Source organism: Vidua chalybeata, chromosome 15, assembly GCF_026979565.1.
Source record: "Vidua chalybeata isolate OUT-0048 chromosome 15, bVidCha1 merged haplotype, whole genome shotgun sequence".
In the NCBI taxonomy this organism is placed as follows: domain Eukaryota; kingdom Metazoa; phylum Chordata; class Aves; order Passeriformes; family Viduidae; genus Vidua; species Vidua chalybeata.
The window spans coordinates 1,313,885-1,337,147 of record NC_071544.1 but is presented as its reverse complement, the minus strand read 5'-3'; the positions used below and the strand labels follow the sequence as shown (position 1 = coordinate 1,337,147).

The window sequence follows — 23,263 nt, the reverse complement described above, 5'->3', positions numbered from 1 at the left end:
AATAACCTTAATACAGTAAATTATGAGCTGATTGAGATAAATAAAATTATAACATTTCAGTGCCAAGGTTCAGCTCTAAAATGGAGCTGCATTTTAGACATTGACTCTAGCCCAGGCTTTTGCAACTCCACAGGAAGAGGCACCGCGGTGCTGCCCCGTGCCGGCATTGCATCCCTGCACTCGACTCGACTGGGACGTGTGAAACACACTGAAATTCATAAAATTTAAATAAGACAGCGAAATTATACCTTGTAGCTATAGTTATCACAAATAATGTACAGTCTAAATTGCAGCCTGAGCAAACACGATTTCCTGGGTGCCTCTGGAAGCCCAAGGCGGGATGCAGAGCAATTATGAGGAATGAGCACAAAGCTGATTTGCATCTGAATGGCGAGGGGGGGACGATGGGCGGGCTGGGCCCGCTCCATTCACAGTACCACAATGCACCAGCTGGGAAAAGCAACTTTATTAGTGTCCCGCAGCAAAATACATTAGTAATTTGTAACCAGGCATTCCAATTCCCGTCCGTGTCCCGGGGAGCGATCGGCCGCCCACAGCGGGGGAGGTTTCCGCAGGGATCGGCCCCGGGAGCTCCCCCGGCAGCGGAGCCCCTCCGGAGGGAGCGGTGCCAGGAGCACAAGGGAACCCCCAGGGGGCTCCGGGGCAGCCCAGGAAAAGCAGCATCACGGCCCCAGGGCACCACCGAGCCCAATTCTGAACACGATCCTCAGCAAAGCCCGGCCCAGGCACGGGTGTAGAGTTTTTCCAGCTCTTTTCCAATTGTGCTCACACAGCCGGTGCATGCTGCAATTTCAAACTCCTCTGAGCTTGCTCCCTTCTCCACCTCCACAGCAGAGATACACTATCACATACAATACTTTATCATTAATTTTTTTTGAGTAAAAAAATCTAATTTTTCTCTCTCGATCACCATGAAAAACTGAGTCTCTGAGTAGCATGATCCAGTATTAGTGTTAACCGTTAGTGTTACTGTAAAATCCTCTTTGGTTATAGAATATTTCATTTAAAGCAAGATTATAAAAAACAGTTTCCAGCTAGAAATCCACCCTTGTAAACTAAAAGCCATCTAAATTACCACACTTCTGCAGGCTGAAGATACACTGATAGGACTTAGAAATTTAAGTATCTCCCCAGGTAATCTAAACAGTTATCAAAATTATATTAAGTAAATACATTTGGAGGAATAGTAAATTTTTGAAAAATCCTTAGGGTATTAAAAGTAGAGTTCTGGAAGTAGCAGTAGTGGGCTAGAGAAAAACACCCCCAAGCCAGAGCTCTCCTCTAGATACTCTCCATGGCCTTGAACTCGCTGAGGGCCTGCACGGGGTTCACGTGCTTCTTCTGGGATGCCCTCTTGATTTTCGTCTGGGTCTCGTCCTGTTTCTCCCTCTTCACCAGGGGTTTCTTCTCCGGAGCCTTCATCTTCCAGGAGACGGCTGGGAGGTTGAGGGAGGCCATGCCCTGGGACTTCTGGTACTTGGTGGACGCCACGTAGGAGGCCTTGACCGTCTGCACCACGGCGTTCATCAGGTTCTTGGCTGCCTGGATCAGGGACATGGCACTGTCCACCTGCCAAGGGACACAGAGTTACACATCACGGAACCTCCAAACACAGCGTTCCACTGAGAGCACGACGGGCATGCAGGTAAAACCACTTGAAAACTGATTTATATTTTTCCTTTGAAACCTGAGGCTCCCAGTTTGAGGCAGGATTTTTCTTGGGATGTTCAGTGGTTACAAACCTGATCTGTGCCACCAACACAACAGCAGGGTTTGCCCCCCTGTATGCATTTTCCATATCAATGGCAATTGGCAACATTTGTATTCTGCCCTTTGCTTTTGTGACTAAGCTTTAACAGTTGCTTATTCTCTAATGAGATTAATAAAGCTGTAGTAATATCTTAATCACTGATAATAAATATTTAAATTGCCCTAGAATACTAAATGTATTGGGAAGGAAGGATCACAACTGTATCACCAGCCAGGCCTGGAGCCCTTTCCCAGCTGGTTCCTGATTTACAAGAGCATCAAACCAAGGAAAAACATGAATTTGTCAAAACTGTAGGGCACAGCAGGGACAAAGAGCTGAGACCAGGCCTGGGTGGTCTGGAAGAGAGAGGGGAGGAGCACTGTGGTGACCTCAGCTGGGACCCCCTTCTCCAGGGGCCAGTGTCCTGGTGGGATCCCCAGCTTGTCAAGGCCAAATGGGCTGGGACAGGGGTTTGATCTGGGGCAGGGTTTGGTTCTGGTGGCTTTTATGGGGCACTGTCCCCTCCCTTCTGCCCCACTGTGCCCCAAGTGCCACAATGGCACCTGAGATCCTCTGGCAAACCCCTGTGCTCTGCCCTCCTCCTCCTGAGCCTGGAAACCACTGTGCTGGAGTGTTTCCATGAATCCTCAGAGGAGTCATCGAATGCCAGGAGAGCAGGGAGGTGCTTTTCTGAATGACCTGTCAGACTCTGCAGGTGCCAGCTCTGCCCACCTGGGCCCTGCTCTGCTCTCACAGCATTCTGAGCATGGGCAGGGTGTTAACACTGGACAGAAGTTTCAGAGTGGTGATGCCTCTGGACTGGCTGAGGTCTTCATCTGATTATCCCGTGGAGCTCACCCTCAGCCCCAGTGGACAGGCTTGAGGAGAAGGGATAAAACCAGGAGATCAGACTACAGATGCCAGGCTGTTCTGTCACTAATTTATGGCAGAGGGGATGTAAATCCTGGAGACACTGAGTAACTGCAGTGAAGCCCTGGAGTCTGTATTGCTGCACAGTAACATATCTCCTGCTTTGACAGCACCATGCCTTCAGCCTCCCAGCTCCCAGGACATGAACAGCAGCACATCCCACCACATCCCTGGAGCTGCTCTGGGGGATGGAAAGGGACCAGGGGGGGCTGGAAAGGCAGCAGGAGGGGCAGCACAGCCCCATCACCCCCAGCTGGGCTCAGTTCTTGCAGGGATATCTATTGCTGACTGCTCCTGCTGCTGCTGCCCCAAAGCTCTCCTTCCACAGCTCTCCCTGGTTTTTGGGAGGAAATCTGTGCTACTAAATTTAAACAACTGAAATATCAAACAGGGTTTCACTGGAAAATATCAGTGGCAGAGGATGCCCAGGGAAGCTGTGGCTGCCCCTGGACCCCTGGAAGTGCCCAAGGCCAGGCTGGACAGGACTTGGAGCAGCCTGGGATAGTGGAAGGTGTCCCTGCCCATGGCAGAGGGTGGCACTGGATGAGTTTTAAGGTCCCTTCCAACCCAAACTGTTCCATGATTCTGCGGTATCAAAATGGCAGAATGTGAGAAGTTTTTTCCATTTGCTGATGAGGATTCAGGGAGCAATTCTGGACTACTGGCCAATTCTGTCCCTTCTTCCAACCTCCTTCCTCAGTCCTGACACGGCTGGGCAAAAGCACCAAAAGTGACCAAATGTGCCTGTGCAGGACAAGGAAGAGGATGCCAGAAGAAATTAAGAATTTAGCTCCACCTCCTTCCCCCCAAGTATCTGTCATACAGAATTGTCTTAGGAGGCAGCATTTCATGAACTACAGTGAAAAAAATTATTTGCAAAGTAATGGCTGGAATAAAAAAGCAAGCTGGCCTGGGGCAGCTTCCAGCTGTCAGAAACCAGAGCAGCTGCTAAAAATCCCTGCACTCTTCAGGGCACAGCTATCCTGAAATATTAACATCTCTGGGCGTTGCAGGACCCCAGCATATTGCAAGGCTTTGCAGAGATGAGGGGCAGGTTTAGCTGTGCTGATAAAGTGATTTAACCTCGCTAAGAGTGAAAAGCAGTCTGGAAAACGGATTACACAGAGGTGAAGTGAATCTGTCTACAAACACTGTTGAGTAAGGAAATGTGAAGTCCCTATTTTCACAGCAAGTGTTTCTCCCCAGAACAATGAGGCAGCAGCACAAACTCTGCGTCCATGAGAACTCTGAATGCTCCAGCATCTCCACTCTCTATTCCGTGGTGTTTAACACAAAAGCTCAGCATGGAATAACTGTTCCCTGTGGGAGCAAAGCTGCCTGAGGCAGGCATGTGCCATACGTACCCCGGAGACGACGAGCTCGCCGCCCAGGTTCTGCACCTCGGCCTTCACCTTGCTGCAGATGTTGAGCTGGTGGCAGTAGAGCGCGATGCGCTGCAGGTAGGCCAGCAGGTCCTGCTTGCACGCCGAGTCCGGGCACTGCGGGGCGACACGGGCATGTCTGGCTCTGCAGCACCAGGAGCCAGACACACACTCCAGGCACCTCCCCTGGAGCAGGGGATGGGCCAGGACAGTGCTGCCCTCCCTGCTGAGCCTGGGCTTTGAGACAGCTGAGCAGCGAGAGAGGCATCTAAAACCCAGGAGCCACGAGCAGGGCCAGCACTGCACAGGCTCCTTCCACTGCCCTTCAGCAGCCGTCCCAGGGAGGAGGAAGAGGAGGAGCAGAAGGAAGAGGAAGAGAAGGACGACTATTTACCCTCCTCAGAGCAGGTCTGTCAGCTGTAAAAGGTCCTTCCTGTACTGCTCAGGACACAGCAGCAATGGTCTGACACCCAAGATCCCAAGCTGCAACTAGAAGGTGTTACCAATTCCTCCCTCAATCCTCAGTCTTAAGTATTCCAAGCTCAAAAATTATAAACCCAACAGTGACTCAATTACATGCAGCAAACAGAGATTTTCCTGACTTCTACTCCCATTTTGTAGCAGTGGGGAAAACAGGTTCCTCACCAGGCACAAAATGACATTTTTAAGGTACTTGCTGTAGCAGTTATCCATAAGAGAAAGGTAACTTTTTCAGCTTTGCACACAAGGCTCTGCAGGAGTCCCTCTGTGCAGTTTGGGATGGTGGCATTTTCTGGGACAGAACCAAAGAATGAGCGATGGATGAGCCAGGCTCAGGCTGGATTTCCAGACCAGAGGGGAGCCCAGCTGAGGAGCAGCCACAGTCCAGAGCAGGCTCTGTAGCACAGGAAGGCTGTGGGAAGGGTTCTGCTGCTCACACCAGCCCTGCAGCCCCTTTAGGAGCAGCAGCAATGGGGTGCCAGCAGCAGGTCCCCCATGGGCCACTTCAGCCCCAGGGGCACCCCACATGCTCACACACACAACACCTACAGCTTCACATCCATGTGATTTACAGCACACTGGGTCACATCCCATGTTGCTTAAGCTCTGCTCTGAACCCCAGAGAAGCATCAGTTGTTGTACCCCCCAGACAGCTCCTGTTCCATGGAAATGGTCACTCATCATCTCATCTTCCCAGCCAGCATCCACAGGCCTCCTGGACAAAACCACCATCAGACTCCCACTGATCCTTATCTCCTGCTCTGAGGCAGGCTGCACTGTGCCCAGCATTATTTCAGCTGTAGCAGTGGAATTCACCTGGCATTACACCCTGCAGGGATCTCCTCCCTTCTGGACAGCTGCACCCCATCCAGAGTGATTTAAGAGCTCTTTTTCACACACCCCTGTTCACAGCAAAATCTCATTTCACCTAAGACCCTGATCCTGTGCAATGGACCATCTGATGAAGATTCATAATGGACATGGCATGACTGGAAGATTAATCTTCAATGTGGCACCACTTCATTATTTAATGCTTCACTCCAGCTGAGGGTTGTTGCACTGGCATGCAGCTTCTCCTCCCCTTTGAGGGCAAGGTAAAAATCCCCTCCTGGCTGTGAGCAGCAGGCTCTGAGCCCTGATTCTCCCTGCAGATTTTCTCTCCTTAGCTATGAGATGGAAGCAGAAGCTCTCTTCTTTGTATGAAAGAGGAGCAGATAGTGGTGCACACACAGGGATGTGCAAACAGGGTCCCACTCACATGGAGCATTTCCTTCTCAACAGCACTCAATCTGCCAGAACAGGCATTTCCCTCTGCAGTGAAGGTGAATGCAGCTAACACATCCATTTGTTTTTTTCCAGGGCCAGAACAAGTGGATTTTGTAAGGCAAAGTGGTCTCTGTGCTGAGCAGAGGTAACGCAGGTGCTGCAGTGATATGCACACAGAGCTCACGCGCACACACACACAGGGGCACTGCACTGGGAGATCTGCATGGCTTTATGGCATCTGACCCCACCAACAGACATGAAACCACCTTCTTAGTCCCAAGGAAAATGATGGAACACCCAAAGTAATTGCAACTCTCAACATGGGCACGCAGCTTCCATCAGTGCAGTGAAGCCCTGCCTAACAAAGCAGCAAAGCTTGCAGGTTAATTTCTTAAGCTAATCAATATTAGTCAGCAGTACAAAATGTTTAAGAGCAAGTCCACAAATAGCCCTGGCCAAAGAACTAATGAAAAGCCCAAATTACCATTTTGGAAACTGCTCTCCATCTCCCAGAGAGCTTATCTAACACAGCGAGTGAGCAGCACAGCAGTGCAGGGGCTCCAGGGCTGACAAATGCCCAGTACAGCATGTCAGGGGGATGGCTCAACAATTCCAGCTACTCTGTGGGGCTGTGAAACCCTTCAAGGAAAGACTCTCAAGGCAGGAGGCTGCTGCACCATCACCAACAGCTGAGGAAGGCAGCAAAACCTTCGTGGAATAGGAATCATCACTGGGCTGTGTACATCAGTATGGTGTGAGATGGAGACCCAGATCCTCTCCTGTGTGTGCTGTTTCTGCAGGCAGGAACGAGGACTCAGCTCAAAGACAGATGAGGTTTAAATGGAGATGTAACACGAGATAAAAAAGAGCATCAACAAAAGGCACTGCGGGTGCCTGCAGGAGCCCTGTCCTTTTCTAGGCAGGAGCACTTGGATACAAATCAAAAAACCCAAAAGGCAACAATTTGAACACTGATCAAGAATTACAACATTACTGGACTAACCCACAGCCACAATCCCCATCTGCAGAGCTGATATGGGAGGATTCCCACAGCACAACCCAGCAGGGAGTGCAGTGCAGATGGAAATAAACATGTTGGGGGACACCCCACCTTCTCAAACCCCCAAACTGAACTGCTGCCACAGACTCAGGGAAGGTTACTGGCAAAAGCTAAACTGGCTGCTCCAGGTCAAATCCAGGCTCTATCCTGGACACAGCAAACACCCCCCCCCACTTTCAGTTCCTGCTGCCCCAGCTGAGCCTGCAGAGAAGCAGAATGACCCTTTTCTCTGTTTTTGCAGAGAAAAGGGGCAGGGGAAGACAGCAGAGCCCTGGTGGTGTGTGCTGATGCACACAGCCCATCCCCAGCGGCTGCAGGGGAGAGTCAGCAACCTGAGAGCTTCTTCCTCCCACTGCCTCTCCCTTGGAAATGGGCCCTGCTGCACCAGGATTCCCAAAACATGCCCCTCAGCCCCGGGTGTCAGTTGGGCCCAGCAGGAACTGCCAGCAGCTGTTTTGGGGAGGCAGCTCCTTGGCAGGACAGGCACTGACCATGTGTGCCAGCAGCTGCCACCAGCCTGGCCCAGGGTCCCCACCCCAGCCTCCCCAGTCAGGGTCCAGTCTCCCCAGCACGAGGCTGCTGGAGCCTTTTACTGGGAAGTGGGGCAACCCCTGCTCTCAGCCCCAGCTGCTTCTCAGTGGATGATCAGAACTGATGTAACCTCAGCCTCCCACCGCTACGAAAGGAAAAAAGGAACAGGAAGTTCCTTTGGCTTTGTAGGTGTTTTGACATTCAAAAAATAAATAATAGAGAGAACCCTTGCTGCAAATCATTGTCATCTCTGTTGTGCTCATAACTGCTTCATATTCCCCTGTTCCCAGCAAGCAGCAGCTGCTTGGAGTGAGGGATGGAAACCTTGGGGAGAACCTGCAGCTGATGGCAGAACTCTTCCCAACAGACAGGGAATTCCTGGGACAGCAGCTCTTGGAGCTCCAGAGGAATGTGCTGCAGAAGGGCCCAAAGGCAGAGCTGGGAGGTGCTGGCACACTGACACAAGGGGTCACAGCTCTGGTGTCAGCCAGCACACAGGACACAGCCCCTCCATGTGCTCCCAGCCAGGAGCAGGGAGAGCAGGAACCAGTGCTCGGGGCTGTCCCTGCTCTGTAGCTGTCACACTGCTCCACATTAACACATTTCTAAAGAGTATGGAAGCACATCTAATGAAATATGCAGGTTCAAAGTATTAGCAGAGTATGGAGTCAGGAAAAAGCTATATTCTTGTCAAAATGACTAACTGTACAGTGCTGCTCATATTTATCTTCAAACACGTGCTTAATCTGTTACATTTTTAAGGACCTTGCTGCTACTAAAAGTAGTTTTCTTTTATATTTTGAAATGGCTTGGTACAGAAAACCATATACCAACTTTGCATAAAACATGTGAATTAAATAAGAAAAAGAAAAAGGCATTGTAAACCTTCAGCCCAAGTTCCCCTAAGACCTCGAACACAAACTGCTCCTTGCTTCATTTACCTACACCAGCAGCACACCTGGTTCTTGCAGAAACAAGGCTGTCAAAATGCTGTAGCAAGGAAAGCCATTTGAAAAAACACTTATCAAATTTATCTCCCCATTGAACACTTCTCTCTGCATCATTAATAAAGGAGGGTGTAGACAAGCACCTCTGAATGCAACATTAAGAGAGAGTCCTTCACTGCAATGATTTACTTTCAAAGTGACACCAGTTCAGTTAAAACCTTGCACTACAAATTTCCATCCTGAAAAGGCCTGGAAAGCAAGTGACCACTGGAGAAAACAAAGTTTAGTCCATGATCTCAGACTTAACCTCCCTGAATTTCAAAGTCTCTCTGGAAGGTGGAACATTATTACTAATGTTGATGTTTCCCTGCTATTTGGGTGTGGGCTGTGGCCAAAGGTGCTCTTGCTTGCCCCAGTTTCTAAGTGGCTCAGGACAGGCATTGCATAAATCCCTGAGCTGGCCATGCTCATTCAGTCCTGTAAGAATTCCTTCCCAACACTGGGACAGCACAGCCACGCTCGGGTTACTGCAGGCCTTGCTCCAAGCCTTCATCAGCTCTGACTGGACAGTGGAAAAAACACCAGAGAGCTTTGACACCCTCCCCACTCAGTCTGTGGAAATTGTTAATCTTAAAAAGCTGCCTCAAAACCGGTATTAAAGGTTGTGCAATAGGCCAGGTGCCATTGTACAGGTGCTGTCCCTGCAGTCTGTGCTTTGGGAAGCACCAGGAGTGCTCTGGGTGTGACGTGAGCCCAGCCTGGGTCCTGCTCAGCACTGGCACTGCCCTGGCTCTACGTGACCTGAAGCAGGGCTGGCACAAAGTCCCAGGCGCTTGCTTCCAGCCAAGCTGCTGTGTCACTGCTCAGGGAGGCAGGAGAGCAGCTGGAAAGAACAGAATTTTCTAGCAGCAGATCTGGAAAATCAGTTAAAACACCCCAAAAGCAAACACATTTTCATCTGTTCATCATGCCTGCAGGATTGAAAGATCTCTTGCTCCTTGGTGCTCCAGGAGGAGGCTCCAGGACTGTGACTTACGTGGTCAGCAATGGTCCGGCCCAGCTTGTCCATCCTGGACCCGGCCTCTGCGATCTTCTTGGCTGCACTGATCACATCTGACGTGTTCTTCAGAGGACCTTTGCCCCTGCAAAACAGAGCAGACGCTCCCTCCTAGCACCAGGAAACCACAGCAGTGAATTCTATGTCCTTTTTCTGTTCCACACTGTGCTGGCAGTGACTCCTCACCCAAAGGGCAGGAAAAGGCTGGAGCAGCCATTACAGCACCTTCATTTTCAAGAGTTACCCCCTTTCAGCTCTTCCCCACGTTTAGCTTAAATCTAGGAATAAAAACATCTTAAATTTTACTGCTTTGAGCAGCTTAATGATGATAAGAGATAACATTTTAGAAGACAGATTTGCAATTTTTATGGAATGGAACATGAAGTTTAAAAAACAGTGTTATATAAAATCTGGTAAATTAATTTCAAAAGGCATCAAAAACCCTCTCTTTCCTCTGCAAATAACTGTACTAGGAACTATTTCTGCAGTATGGCAATATTGAGAAGCCCATAGAATTTAATGCTGTAAAGAACTGAGCAAATATATATATATATTCCTGGGGACAAGAATCACCCTGAAGAAAGAAAGGAAGAAAGACATGCAATAACTGCTGTGTATCTGTAGATCAATTTAAACAGTTATTACCACCCAGCCACTGCACAATAATGCATCTCCCCAGTAAATATGCAGCTGGAACAGGGCACCATTTAGAAGAAATTATAAGAAGTGAGATTCTTAGGAGAACTTGCACGGTGTCTCATTGAAAGCCCAGCAGCCCAGGCAGCTCGGAGTGAGCACAAATGAAAAAGCCTCACCTGGTGAAATCTGTCATTTCCATCATGATCATACACATCTGTTTGGCCAGGACAATGATGTCATTGCCACTGTCGTCCCATTTTGACACTTCAGCATCCAATTTACTCTTCTCCTCCTGGAAGCTGGCAACCTGCTCAGCAATCTTGGCTTTCTGCTCTTGAGGGAGCTGAGCCATGATAGCCTGGAAGAGAAGAGTTTTCTCACATGGCCTCCTGCTGCCTTGTAGAGGCTTTTTGGAACATTTCACTAATAACCAATTTCAGTCATGTAGATGGGGGCTAAAACTTTAATAGCAATCCTCTACCTAGAGGCTTTACAGAGCCATTTGCTTCCATTTTGAACCAAAGTTTATACTCTTTTTTAAGAAAAAGTGCCCAGAAAGACAAGTTGACACTTAAAATATGGGCCTTTGCATGATAAAGCTGTTAAGACTCCAAACAAATTTGCCACATATTACCATCCCTCAAAATAAAACTGCATGAAGAAGGAGGACTTGTCTTTTACAGAAAATTTCAACGTTTTAAAATTAAGTTCCACTTGGGTATTGAGGATAATAAGAAGTATTACCAGTCTCTTCCCTGCAAAAAGCTAGCTGTACTCTTTTGAAACATGTCTGCTGAGGAAAGAGTAAGTGAAAATAAAGAGCATGTGCTTACTCCCAAATAAAATCTCTCAGACTGGGTTTATAGCCTGTGTAAGACTCCATGGCCTTGCCTTCATAAATACTGGGAGCACAGATGCCTCCAGGAACAGGCAAAAAGGAGCCTTTGGTACTAAAAATCCTCTGGCAGCAGCTGTGCTAAGAGGTAAATGAGCAATGTCTGCATTTAAATAGAAGGGGTGAGGGTCCAGGCATAGAAAGTGCTTGTGCAAGGGAGGGGAGCATAAAAATATTCCCAGCTGGTGCAATTCCCAAGCCAATGTGGCCCAAGTTTGATAAATAAGGTCTGACTACTTCTTGCCTGGCAGGAAGGGCCTCCACAAAAAATCTGCCATGGCACTTTCCCAAGAGTGTAAATTGTTATCGATCCAGAGGGGCCGTGTCAAATAAAAGCAATAGGTAAGGCTTGGTCTTGTTTCAATGCACTGATTTTAGGGTTTCACCTCTTAATGATTATATATTGCCAATCAATGCTTTCATTTTTGAGTCACAGGAAATGCAGTTAGTTGAAATGATTTCATTGTTGAGTTCCTCTCAATGTTGTCTTGATAAATGCTCAGTGACCAAACACACACCAGCACGTGTGTGAGGAGACATTTTGGGAAGATTTTTTTCTCATAAAGTTAATGTTTGTCTGCTGAAAATAACATTAATCCAATGGAGTGATCTGCCCTGTACATCCCTGCAGAAGATCACCTGATTACCATGTCTGTGATATCAAAATGTGACGTAGTTTCTTGGTCCTAAAACGATTTTGATCTTTCAGAATACCCAAAATAGAACACTGATGTTTCTCACATCCATCAGACCAACTGCATTTCACTCAGCCTCCTTTTCAGAAGAATGCTGAATACAAAGAATGCCAGTTTTCTGATCCAGCAATTTTTATCACCACCCTCCCAAATTTAACCTGGGTTTTCAAAACAAGCTGAAGTGTGTCTTGAAGGCAGGTCTCACTTTGATAATGCTGAGGTTTGTGCCTTACCCTTGCACTCTGTCCAGCAATGAGCTGATCATCCTCAGTCTGGATGCTGGTTCTGCTTCGGACATCGAAATCCTCGGTCTCAAAGTCAGAATCATCCAGCTCTTCAGGAGTCTGAGGAAAAAGCATTCAAGCAGAGTCAAACTACAGATTTCACGGCTCTGAAAACCAACAAGAATATTATTTTTCAAGTAGAGAGAATGGAAATCAGTGGAGGTAAAAATTATTCCATGTTTTCAACAAAAAGGTAAATATAGGGATTGTATCCAGCTCTGAACACGTGTGATTTGATGTGCTTGACTGCTCCTGTTAAACACCATAGGGATCCCCAGAATCACACAGCAGTAACTAAACAGCTGAGATTTGTTAGGACATTAATGCACTCAGCATCTAAAAGACAGAAAAAAGTTCTTGCAAAAGGAACAGTGCTTTTGCAAGTTGATTAAATGTAAAAGCTTCAGTCGAGATTCTGAAGCTGGAATTACACACAGCTCTGAGGGCTGGTTCAGAAGCACAGACAAGTGTCTTCAGCACAATTATGAATCAAAGCATTGACTAAATTAACAACAGATAAAATATCTTAAAGTTTATCCTTATCCCTTGGGAAAAGCTGAAAAATTTCAGCTAGTAAGGGCCAGCTTTTATGCTGTAGGCTAAACACATCTGACCTAGTTCCTGCTTGCCTAGGATTTATTTTTGCTACTGCCAGTCTGTAGCTGGCAAACTTTTTATAAAGCCTATTAAGTTTAAACAGCATGTTTGTCAAAATACTACGTCTTTGCTAAAGTGGTACTTCATGACAATTCTCCAGAGCTGGATCAAAAAAGAACTTCACTGAAAGATGCAATAAATTGTGATTAACAGATAAGATGCAAATAAAGTCCCTGTTCTTAAGATTTTTTTCCTATGCTTTGAATTTCTTTGAAGACAGACTTGTCTTCCACTACAGACACTTTGTGAAACAGTGAAAATAGAGATGGACATGCAAAATAATTGCCAAAAAGCAAAGGTGAGTAGGGTGACAATCAAGACTTTGGGTATTTCAGCCTCCTCTCCAGGCCCTGGAGAACAGGGTATATCCTCAAAATCAGCAGAGGGACACACACAAAAAAGTAGCTCAGTGTATCAATATTAAAAAAAAAAAAAAAAAAAAAAAAAAAAAAAAAAAAAAAAAAGAAAAAGCATAAAGAAAACAGTTCTGCTGTACGTGATTTCTCAGTGACGCCTCTCTGCCCATCCCTCCCAAAGCCCAGGGACACACAAAGTGTAACTCTGCCTTTCAAGTGCCACCAAGGGCAGAAACTCCTCTGGAGTGACCAGCCTGGGCAGCAGGGAGGGGGGAAGAGCTTCTCTTCAATAAATACAGATACAGTGAGATGGTAGTTTTGAAAATACCCTGCATAAACACAAAGAGGAGGTGTTGCAGTGGCTTCTCCTACTGGTCCCTGTAAAGAGCAAGAGCTTCTGGACAAAGCTGAAGTGAATGAGCCCCTGTGAGCAGGGTTACACCAAGGCCTGGAGAGCCCTGGGATCTGCATTTGGATGGCTCTTTTATCCCAAAATAAACTCTCTGGATGACAAGTGCTAATATTTTAACTTCCTTCTAGGTGGCTGCTGTGTGGCCAGGGCAAACATCAGCGTTCCTGGCACTGCCAGCCCGGGTAATTGCTGCCCACTGGGACTGGCAGCCCAGCCCCTGTCCTGAGTAACAAGGGCTTCAGCAGGGGGGGAATCACACCCTCTGTGTGCACAGCAGGAAGGCTTTGATATCCTCAACTACCACTGTCTGTCTATAAATCCTGAGCTTGTCTGAAAAAAATTCCATGGAGAGCACAGGTGTGGTTGTCAGCTTTTCTCCTGGATTCTCATCTGATTCTTTGCTTTAAGTAGCAAACATGAAAGATGCCATTGCAATGGTTACTGTAATCACATATCTTCAGGGGCTGTACATTCTTGATTTACTGACCACCAAGCTGCATCTGTCATGGTCACCAGTCTGAAAGACCAAGGCAGTTTTTGAGAGTCAAAGGAATACAAGGAAAAGAAAAAAAAGAGGAATAAATCCCCTATATTTATCTTCATTATGCCTGGCTCCTGCCCATTTTTGCCCCAGTAAGATCCAAGAAATAGGTCCATGGATCACCTGCAACCAGAAGCATCCTTTTCTGCATCCCTTCAACCAACTGTGCGCTTCTGTGTCTGGCCTACCAGAAATTAGGGCTCCCAAGTCACACCCACTGCAAGCACACAGGAGTCAAGGCCTCTGTGAGCTGCCCCTGTTTACCCAGGTTAGCCAATTAACAAATTACATGCTCTAGGAACTACAGACTGAACTCATCTGAGCTTCCTTTTAACTAGCTAACATTAATTCTCAAAATTTACGTAATGAAGAGCCATTAGATTTTATTTCTAAGCTCTCATACCATCAACAAGCATCTATAGTTCTGAATTAATTTGCTGTTGTTAACTGAAAGGTCACTGATTTTAGCACATTAACGAGCCAGGAATTACCATGAGATTACAAAAGATGCATGAAGGGTATTTAGCAACACAACTCTGGCCATCGTGGATGCTCAGATCTGGTTAATGAATCTGAATCCAAAGGCACAGCTCAAGTGCTCCACAGCGATTAGCACATTTTAAGACTCTGAATGTTAATAGGAGCTAAATGAAAATTTTCTCCTGTCTGCTCTCCATTATCCTGACGGCTGTCAGTTGAACAGAGGCAGGGAAAGCTGTGGGGGAAGTTGTGCTCACCCGGATCATCAGCACAGCTTTCCTGATGTCGCGGATGCCGTCGTACACCAGCCGGGAGGCGTCGATGAACTCATTCTCGTCCATGGGCTGGGCAGGGTCGGAGCTCAGCGCTTCCACTGCAGCTTCCACTTGCTCCGTGAAGCGTGGCATGACTGGACCCAGAGCACAAAGCTGGTCACAAAGCTGGTCACAAAGTTCCCACCCCAAGCCACTCTCTGCTTCCCACTCCTGCCTTGCTCTTAACTGTCCTGGAAGCTGTGCAGTCCTTCCATTGAAATCACAACATTTGGTACAGATGGTGAAGTCTTAATCCAGCTCCGTTTCTGCTTACACTGCTGCTCTTTGTGTTTTCCCCTTGGACAGTGAAGTTTATCAGACCCTTCTAATGGACAAGGAGAAAACACCTGGGGAAGCCCTTAGAAACTATGGGATAAAATATTAATTGTTTGTTTGATGTTCCCTGCAGATTTACATCATTTTTTGGGGGGGGGGAAAAAAAGTCATGCTACCATCAGGAAACTCAAGTTTAAGAAGCACTGGAAGGGGGCAGGTTGCACTGCTGCATTTCAGTGACTCATGGTGCCCCAGGAAGGACATGCCAGAACCAGTTAGAGTCTGCAGTCTCTTCAGTGTCACCCTTGATTCCTCATCAAAGCAATTAAAGCAAAACCAGCAACGAGTGGCTAGCACTGAAGCAGCCAGAATCACCCCTCACCCTTATGGATGTCACCAGTAGTTCATAGGCAACAGCCTGATTAGGTGTTTATGTGTGGGGCATTACAACCTTCAATGCTCTTACAACAGCTGTAAAGATACTTTAGAAAATTTACCCTAATTATTACCCTACATTTATTCTGCTGAGGGAATGTGATCTTCCTTCTGGACCCTGAACAGCTGCAGAGCCTGGTGCAATATTCCAAGATGAGCACAGCACAACTTCCAAGCCTTCACTCACGTCTGGGACTCATTCCCGGTGTTTTTGCTTTCCACAGCCCAGTCCATGACAGCGAGCACACTCAGGGACACCTTGTGCACAGCTGAGCTTTGAGCCAGTCAACACAGCAAAATCACACTTCTCACTTTGCAACAGTTTTGCAAACAAGTCCCACTAATTTGCATTACAGCAAATTGAGTCTTTAACAGATTTCACAGGTACACGGGTACCCAGCTGCCCACAAGCTTTTGAGCAACAGCAACTCAGGGCTCCTGGGAGTGAGCGACCCTTACCTGTGTTGGACAGTAACTTGGTTGCTTCCAGGACCTTCTCAGTGTACACTCCAGGTTCGTAGTTGTCCATCTCCGAGGTGACCACGTGAATGACCCGAGCAGCGCGGCCCCGGATCGCGCCGGCCGTGCGGTCTAAGCCATCCACATCTTTTTCTTGGAGAGCGATGACGCATTTGTTTACATCTTCTAAAATGTGATTCTCTGGAGGTAAAAGAAGGAGGATTTAGATGGCAATGTCTTTTCTGTCGCAGTCATCAGCATGGCAAGTGCTCAGCGTGGAACCTGCTCTACAGAAGCTCCATGGAGATGCTGTCAAGCATTAATGTGAAGGTCACTACAACCAGCAAAGAGGTGCCCTTCCACAGGAGGTGTCAAAAAAACACCAATCCATTCACCAATTGGCCTCCAAACGTCCTGCCCCTGTTTGTACTCTATTTTACCAACAGGAAAGCTGAGCACTTCTGAGTTCTCCCCTGGTTTCTTTCCATATTTCTCCCCTGGATTGCCCCAGCCCTTATTTCAAATACCTGCAAACCACTCCCCTGCCAGTGCACGTGGGATGATGGGCACCTCCCCAGCACCACACCTACTCTCCTCAACACTGCAACAGACACTAGGTGCAGTTTCCAGCTTCCTCCAGAGTGTTTTCCTACAGCCACACACATTCCATCAGAGCACATTACACTGTCAGTCGCCCATTCCCATCTGAGACACGTAATGTATGCAGTGAATAATGTGGAAAGCATTCCATCCACACAGCACTCACTGACTGTTCAGAAAACAAACAAAAAAAAAAAATAAAGGCAAGACCTCTGTTTGCAATTAGCTTTTAAAATATACCTTTTCTGGTTTTGTAAAGAGATATTTTCCCTATTCATCGAGTCCAAGGAGCCCAAAATGGGAAAAACCCTCTAAGAGATTTCTGAAGATGCCTAAAGAAATTGGGATCCTTATTTGGGGAAACCTACCCTTAAGATCCCCCAAACTATTATTATAGACTTCCAAACTCTGGTAGAGAACTCTTTAATGTACCAGGACTAATGTTTCGGTGTCATCATCCAACACCAGCATTTGGGCTGCTTGGTAAGAAACCAACTTGGAAACATTTCTGCTCTGTCACTTAAAATAGTTTCCAGTGTTAATTACCATTGACTTAATCTTTCTACACTGCCAACCCGTGCAAGTGGCTTTTATTCCCTCTGCAGGTAGTAAAAGAGCTATTTTGCAAGAGTTTGTAGAGACAAGAAGCTCACAGTGCTGGCTGGGAGAGGATTTGGAGGAACTGCCTGAAAGGATTGCTGTGGGAAGTTACGCCTGATATACATAAAATTAACACAGCCAGGTGCAATATTGAGAGACTTCAGTAAGTAACCTGGGCAAAAATTACACTTGTGAAATCCCTCTGAAGCAACTCAGCCTGAGCAGGTTCAGCTGAGGGCAGAATGTGGCCCTGAGAGAGCAAAGAGCAGGTTCATTAGTGATTTGACAAGTCAGTGAGCAGGCACAGGAGCCACAGTGAGCACAGAGGGTATTTAAAGAAGAGACAGCCCTGGGAACTGCAGGAGCCCAAAGAAAAAGCTTTGGCAGCAGGCCAAAACATAGACTGTTTATTGCTTCAATTCCTAAATGAATAAATTAAGCCACAGACCATTTAAAAGCCTCTTTGGATTATCCGAACTTTAATAAAAAGCATGGACAAAATGAAGGTGAATATTTAAATGTCTGCTGATCATTTAATGCCTTTTGCAGACGTGAAGTGGCCAGAAAGTCCCTTCTAGAGGGAGATAACCCACAGGGCAGTTTGCAAAGGGCCCAGGGAAGTGCAGGACTCTCAGGTCTATCTGCTCTGGAGATATTCTCCAGCTGGATGATAACAGATAAGATCTGACACTGTGCTGAGTCCTTGTAAATACACCCAGCGCTCCCCATCCTTCGAGCACACGGAACACGGGTTCCCCACCGGCACCTCTGGGGATGGGAGAAGGCTGTTCCACATCCAAACCCCCCTGTCCTCCTGCTGAGCAGGAGAAACTTCCCACAGCAACACAACACAGCACAGGCAACAGCAAAGAGATCTTGTCCCACCAAAATAGCTGCAGGGAAAATGGTGTGGTTGGGCAACAGGGTAAAAGGAAAGGTATTTTTCCACAGTAATGATTTTTAGACTAAACAAGGAAATACATTAAACTGTGAAAAGCTACAGAATAAAAAGTCACCCATGACTGTCAATCTTCAATCCACGCCCACCAAACACTTCCACCTCCACCCACCTCCACATTAAACGGATGAAGCAATGCTTTTCCAAACAACCCCAGCAGCCTGTGAGGGAGTCTGAGGGCTACAGGAGATCAAAATCAAAGAGCAGCAGTCGGGAGATGAAGCCACAGATTCATAAATACAACTGTGCTTCTCTGCTGCACCTCCTGTGGAAGGTCTCAGAACCATTTCCATGCTGAACCTCTGCTGCCAAGGGGCACTGCAGGAGCCAGGTCAGGCAGCACATGGAGCAAACACTGGGGACTTTGCATTCCTGTAAATACAGTGTTCATCCTGACACTATTCACTGGGAGGCTCTTCAGAAAAAACAGTTCCACTGAGATGGGCAATCTGTGGCATAAACCTCTGTCAGCAGCAGACGAACAGAAGGCAGCAAGTGGAATGGTTTTTTAAGAGAGTTTCAAAGGAGATTCAGGTAATTTCAGAACATTGAATTTGACAATTACACGGTGCTATCAGCAACTGCTCTAAAGAACAGAGACAGTGGGCACACCAACACCCAGAGTGCTTCGGGAAGGTACTGCTAAGTGATAAGAATTACAGAAGGTACAGGAGATCTTTGAAATGAGGAATAATGAAACAGGCAGAGACTGTGCAGTCAGGGAAGCAATGACTGACAAAGGGCATGGCAGAACTCTGCATGTTTACAAACAACATGAAGAGAAAGAAGGGGGAAAAAAACCTCTTCACCATCTTTAGTACAAGTAGGGGCATCAAATGAAGCAAACAGGCGACAGTGCAAAACAAGGAGGCTCTTCACAGGGAGCACACTTCAGCTGTGAATCTTTGCACAGGATGATGGAGGTGCCAGCAGTTTAGTGGTTGAAAGAACAACTAACACCAGCTTAAATGAGAAAAATCTGTCAAGGACTGTTCAGGAGATAGCACCTCTGATGCTGGAGCTCCCTGAGCTGCACATCACTCATGGCTGGAAGCACACAGACATCTCTAGGCTACAGGTCTCCTGTGCCATCCACCTCCTATCCTGACAGTGAGCCTCCCCCAGACCCTGCCCTAACTCAACAGGGCCCTTCTGCTGCTGTACCTAGGAAAGTGCTGTCACCTGCAAGCTCACCTGCAGCACTGTGCACTGACGGATCCTTCTTCTACATGTTCTGCTGTTACCTAAAACCAGCATCTCTTTCATCAAGCCTTTACTTGTGGATAATTGATACAATTCTGTAGCATGAGCTGAATGGTGAAGCCTTTACTTCAGCACACCACACAGTAGGGATGCGGGATGGCTTACATACATATTTATATATGCACATACTCATGCACTCACAGGAACTCCTTTAAATTCTGCTTACATCCCAGTTAGTAACTGATATAAACATCCTAATAACTCCAAACAGCACTTGATATAAATCATACCCAGCACGACTTTATTCAAAGTGAAGTTCAGACTTTTAGCAGATGAATTGGAGTTGTGGCATTATATGGAAAACATTTATCAAAGTTCAAACAAATAATGTTTAAAAGAGTATTTATTGCTTTAATATTTTTCTACCATGTCTTCAATAACACACACATATAAAGAATTACTGAATGCACTTGAGTATCTGGAGATGTCTCAAACTACATTTCCTTGGCTTCATTTTGGGTGGTGAGCACTCACTCGAGGTGAACTCCCATGAGTCAATGTGCTACCACCCCAGGAAAGAAACCTCTGCTTACTGCCAAGCTCCTGAGAGTACAGCCACGCAACAGATTTGGTCATTTAGCCAAAACCCCAGTTCTGTTCTAACCTGCATCCCTGCAGAAGATGGGGTTGTCCTGCCCACAACTCACTTGAGTCTTATGGTGCTAAACCTGGACAACAAGGGAAGGAGAGTGATTTTGACAGCTCCACGTAGGCTGTGTTTGTATGGACACCCAGCTTTTCCTTCTCACATGTTTGTACACTTGTGGGAAAGCTTCAAGTGGAGCCTCTAACTTCAGCACACAATTCCCTCTGCACAGATTTCCCCAAACCAGGCTCCTCCCAGCTGTGCAATTCCAGCTGCTGCTGCTCAGTAAGCACACACGGATACAACGAGCTCGGACACTGAACTGCCCAAGAAGTTTGGCAGTTCCTCTTTGCAATGCTCATTCATTGCAAAGAGGAATTTTACAGAGAGCCCAGGAAGCCACAATACAGTGTGTATGACAATGCAGGTGACTCATCACAGGAACACCACTTGGGCTTTTCTTTGGTTTATCTTAATAATAAAAAAACCATGATCTCTTAATTCAGAACCTTGATTTCTCATCTACATTTTCTGTTCACCTGGTTCTTCTGACTCCACACATCCTCCTGTGAAATCACTCTTTACAACTGGAGGTTTTAGGTCACTTTAGATGCCCAAACCTGCTTGCACCACGGATATTAGAACCCCAGCTTGCACTGGTGATTTGTGAACACCGTTGTAGATACAATTCACATGGCTGCATCTCCATGTCCTCTGACTAGAGTGCAATTAAAGGATGTGGAAATAAAAATGCCCCCATTATTTTTAGGTCACAGCAGCTGGCAGTGGATCTTTATCAAGATGCTGATAAAATGGATTATCTTGGCAAGTACTTTGCCAAATGTAATTATTAATCTATTATAATGATCCAATCTCTTTAAAGAACTACTAAAACTTTACTAAAGCTGACATGGTATGAACAGTTTTATTTTAATTAACTTGCACAACCACGGTTTGATATTCAGTTTTGTTTACATGGCAGTCTAAGGTGACCTGAGGGATAATTTTTTCTGCTAGTTCCTACCTCGGACATAAACATGTTCTATTTCCCCCCGAGTTACTGGTGAGGCTTGTCTACAGCAGCTAAATGGTAATTCATCCTTAGTTCAGCCAGCAATTCCAAACCTTGGGACATAAAGTGTCTTCTCCTTGAAACCAGATCTCCTGCTGCGCTTCCACACCTCGTTGGGCACAAGGTGATCCCAGGTGAGATGTGACAACACATCCCTTCCAAAAGCCTCACAGACTCCAGAACACATGTCCAAACCACCCCTTTCCTCTTTTAGGAGGATGATTATCTCTCAGCCTGGAGCCTGATTACCTGACACAGCCAGGAAGTCATCGATGGAAGTGATGTCATCCACGGCATCCGTCAGCACACGGACTTGCCTCTCCCACTGCTCCTTGAACAGATCCATGTTCTCCTGAGCCAGTTTGCTTTGGGGTTTAGCAGCCAGAGCCAGTGCAGCATTGATGACCTGTAAAAGACCTCTGGATTTTTAAAACGTATCCCAACAAAATTATTACCTCCTGTGTGTTTATCCAATGAACTCAGCAGCAGACAAAGGAAGTTTATTAAGTTTTGAGGAACTTGATGTTTAAACACAGAAGTGTTTAATTTTGTTGCTCTCACATCCAACTCATATCTGCTTCCACGTTTATTATGGACAGTTATTAGAAGCAAAATCACTTGGCAAGTTTTCACAAGAGCTGGTTTCACCTGTCTTTAGCAGCTCGTGGTAACAAGGTGTTGCTTTCCCAGTGCAGGCTGTGTTGTTAAGTAGTTTAGACAGGATGACATTTAGTACACTCAAGGCTGCATTTGCTACTTGCCAAAACCTCAGTAAAGAGGTCAAAAAAGGATTAATCTTATACAGACTGAAGTGGAAACAATATGCAAATACAAAATTAAAGATAGATTTTGATTTATCGCTTTTTCTTGAAGCTTTACTTTGGATCTTGCCAGTAATTGTTGTAATGACTTCAGATTTCTGCTGTGGCTGTGAGCAAGCCAGATTAGCCAGGGAAAAAGAGATGCTTCTTCGGAATATCCTCTCCTAATTTTCTTCAAACCCTAAAACCAGAATTTACACCAGATTCTAGTTTTTCTTAGCAGAACAAATGCTACAGGTGCTGCTGGGTCACAGAGCTTACGCTGTGTCCACTAACTGGTCATTTAAACGACCACAAAAGCCTCTTTGAATGTGGGGAGAAACCAATCTCAATAGCCTGGTCCTGCTCTTGCTGCAGAGAATGACCTGGAAAGATGCCAGGTGTGAGGAGCCATCCGCAGTCAGAGTGTGACAATCCCAGCCCTGCTCCCAAGCACCTGAGAGTCAGAGCTAATTAACTCACAACTTCAAGGTGTCATTTTTCTTCCCCACTTTAGGACTGTATTAATTTCACAAACTTGTCGACCAAAACATCCAAGCACCAGATGTTCCTGCTTTTCCAAAATCTACTCTCTCTACCTGCTTCATTTACAAGTGTCACAAAGCATTTAAAAAAAAATATAACTCACTAAACATGGAAATTATGGTGATATCAAATGTACTGGGACGGCACTGAATGAATCAGGCAGGAGGAGGAGGCTGCTTCACCCAAGGAATGGCAGGAGTTAGAAGTGACAGGAAAAACCACAGAAGGGCTGGGCTGCTCCCCACACTGCCTCTGGAGCTGGGGCTGCAGGTCTGGGTCACAAACCCAGCCCAGCTCCATGGGTTTGGTGACAGTGACCTGACAAGCAGCAGTACCTGAGCCTGAGCAGCATTTGATCAGGGATGTGTGGGGATGAACACACCTCTGACCCCTGCAGGAACAGCACTGTCCCTGTCCCAACCACCACCAAGGGCTTCTCTGCTGCTCCCCTTCCTCCAGCCAGTGCAGGGTCACACCTCTGTGGCACTGGCAGGAGTCAGGATGTCCCTTTGGACTGTCCCTGCCAGCCACGGTTCCTGCCACTCTGCCGCCCTCACTCATGGAACTGAAAGTCCTGACAACCCCCAAGAAAATGATGCTTAGAATTTAAAAATCAAATAGAAATAGAAGTTTTAGAGAGGCAAGCCTGTCCTCAGCTGCTTGAGAGCCCTGATTTGCAGTCTAGCCACTGCCACCTCTGATCCCAGTCTGATGGATGTAATGCATTAACCACCTATCAGTCAAATCTAGATATCCAAGGTTTCATGAAGATGAATCTGAACAAGTGTCCTGCAAACAGGAGAGATAAACCAGACAACGCTCTAGAAATCTGCTCTCACTTCTATCCTGCTAGGAATTGTCACTACAGAGACAGAGATGGTGGCGAGGTGATACCAAGGGTCAGGACATTTTCTCTGCTTTTCCCAACCTACCTTGGCCCATATCAGATATAAAATATCCTGTAAACACTG

At 46.6% G+C, this 23,263-nt stretch overlaps 1 protein-coding gene across 1 annotated transcript in view; it reads right to left on the bottom strand.

Moving 5' to 3' along the window:
- Window positions 1-444: 444 nt before the first annotated feature.
- CTNNA1 (catenin alpha 1) overlaps window positions 445-23,263 on the bottom strand; it is a 117,844-nt gene continuing 95,025 nt past the window's right edge. Inside the window, exons 11-18 of the mRNA XM_053956431.1 lie at window positions 21,196-21,352; window positions 15,868-16,068; window positions 14,641-14,792; window positions 11,887-11,997; window positions 10,240-10,421; window positions 9,404-9,509; window positions 4,066-4,200; window positions 445-1,590 (exon numbers count right to left, since the gene is read on the bottom strand). Of these exons, the coding sequence (XP_053812406.1) occupies window positions 1,303-1,590; window positions 4,066-4,200; window positions 9,404-9,509; window positions 10,240-10,421; window positions 11,887-11,997; window positions 14,641-14,792; window positions 15,868-16,068; window positions 21,196-21,352 (1,332 nt within the window). The 3' untranslated portion in view covers window positions 445-1,302. The remainder of the gene's footprint in view (window positions 1,591-4,065; window positions 4,201-9,403; window positions 9,510-10,239; window positions 10,422-11,886; window positions 11,998-14,640; window positions 14,793-15,867; window positions 16,069-21,195; window positions 21,353-23,263) is intronic.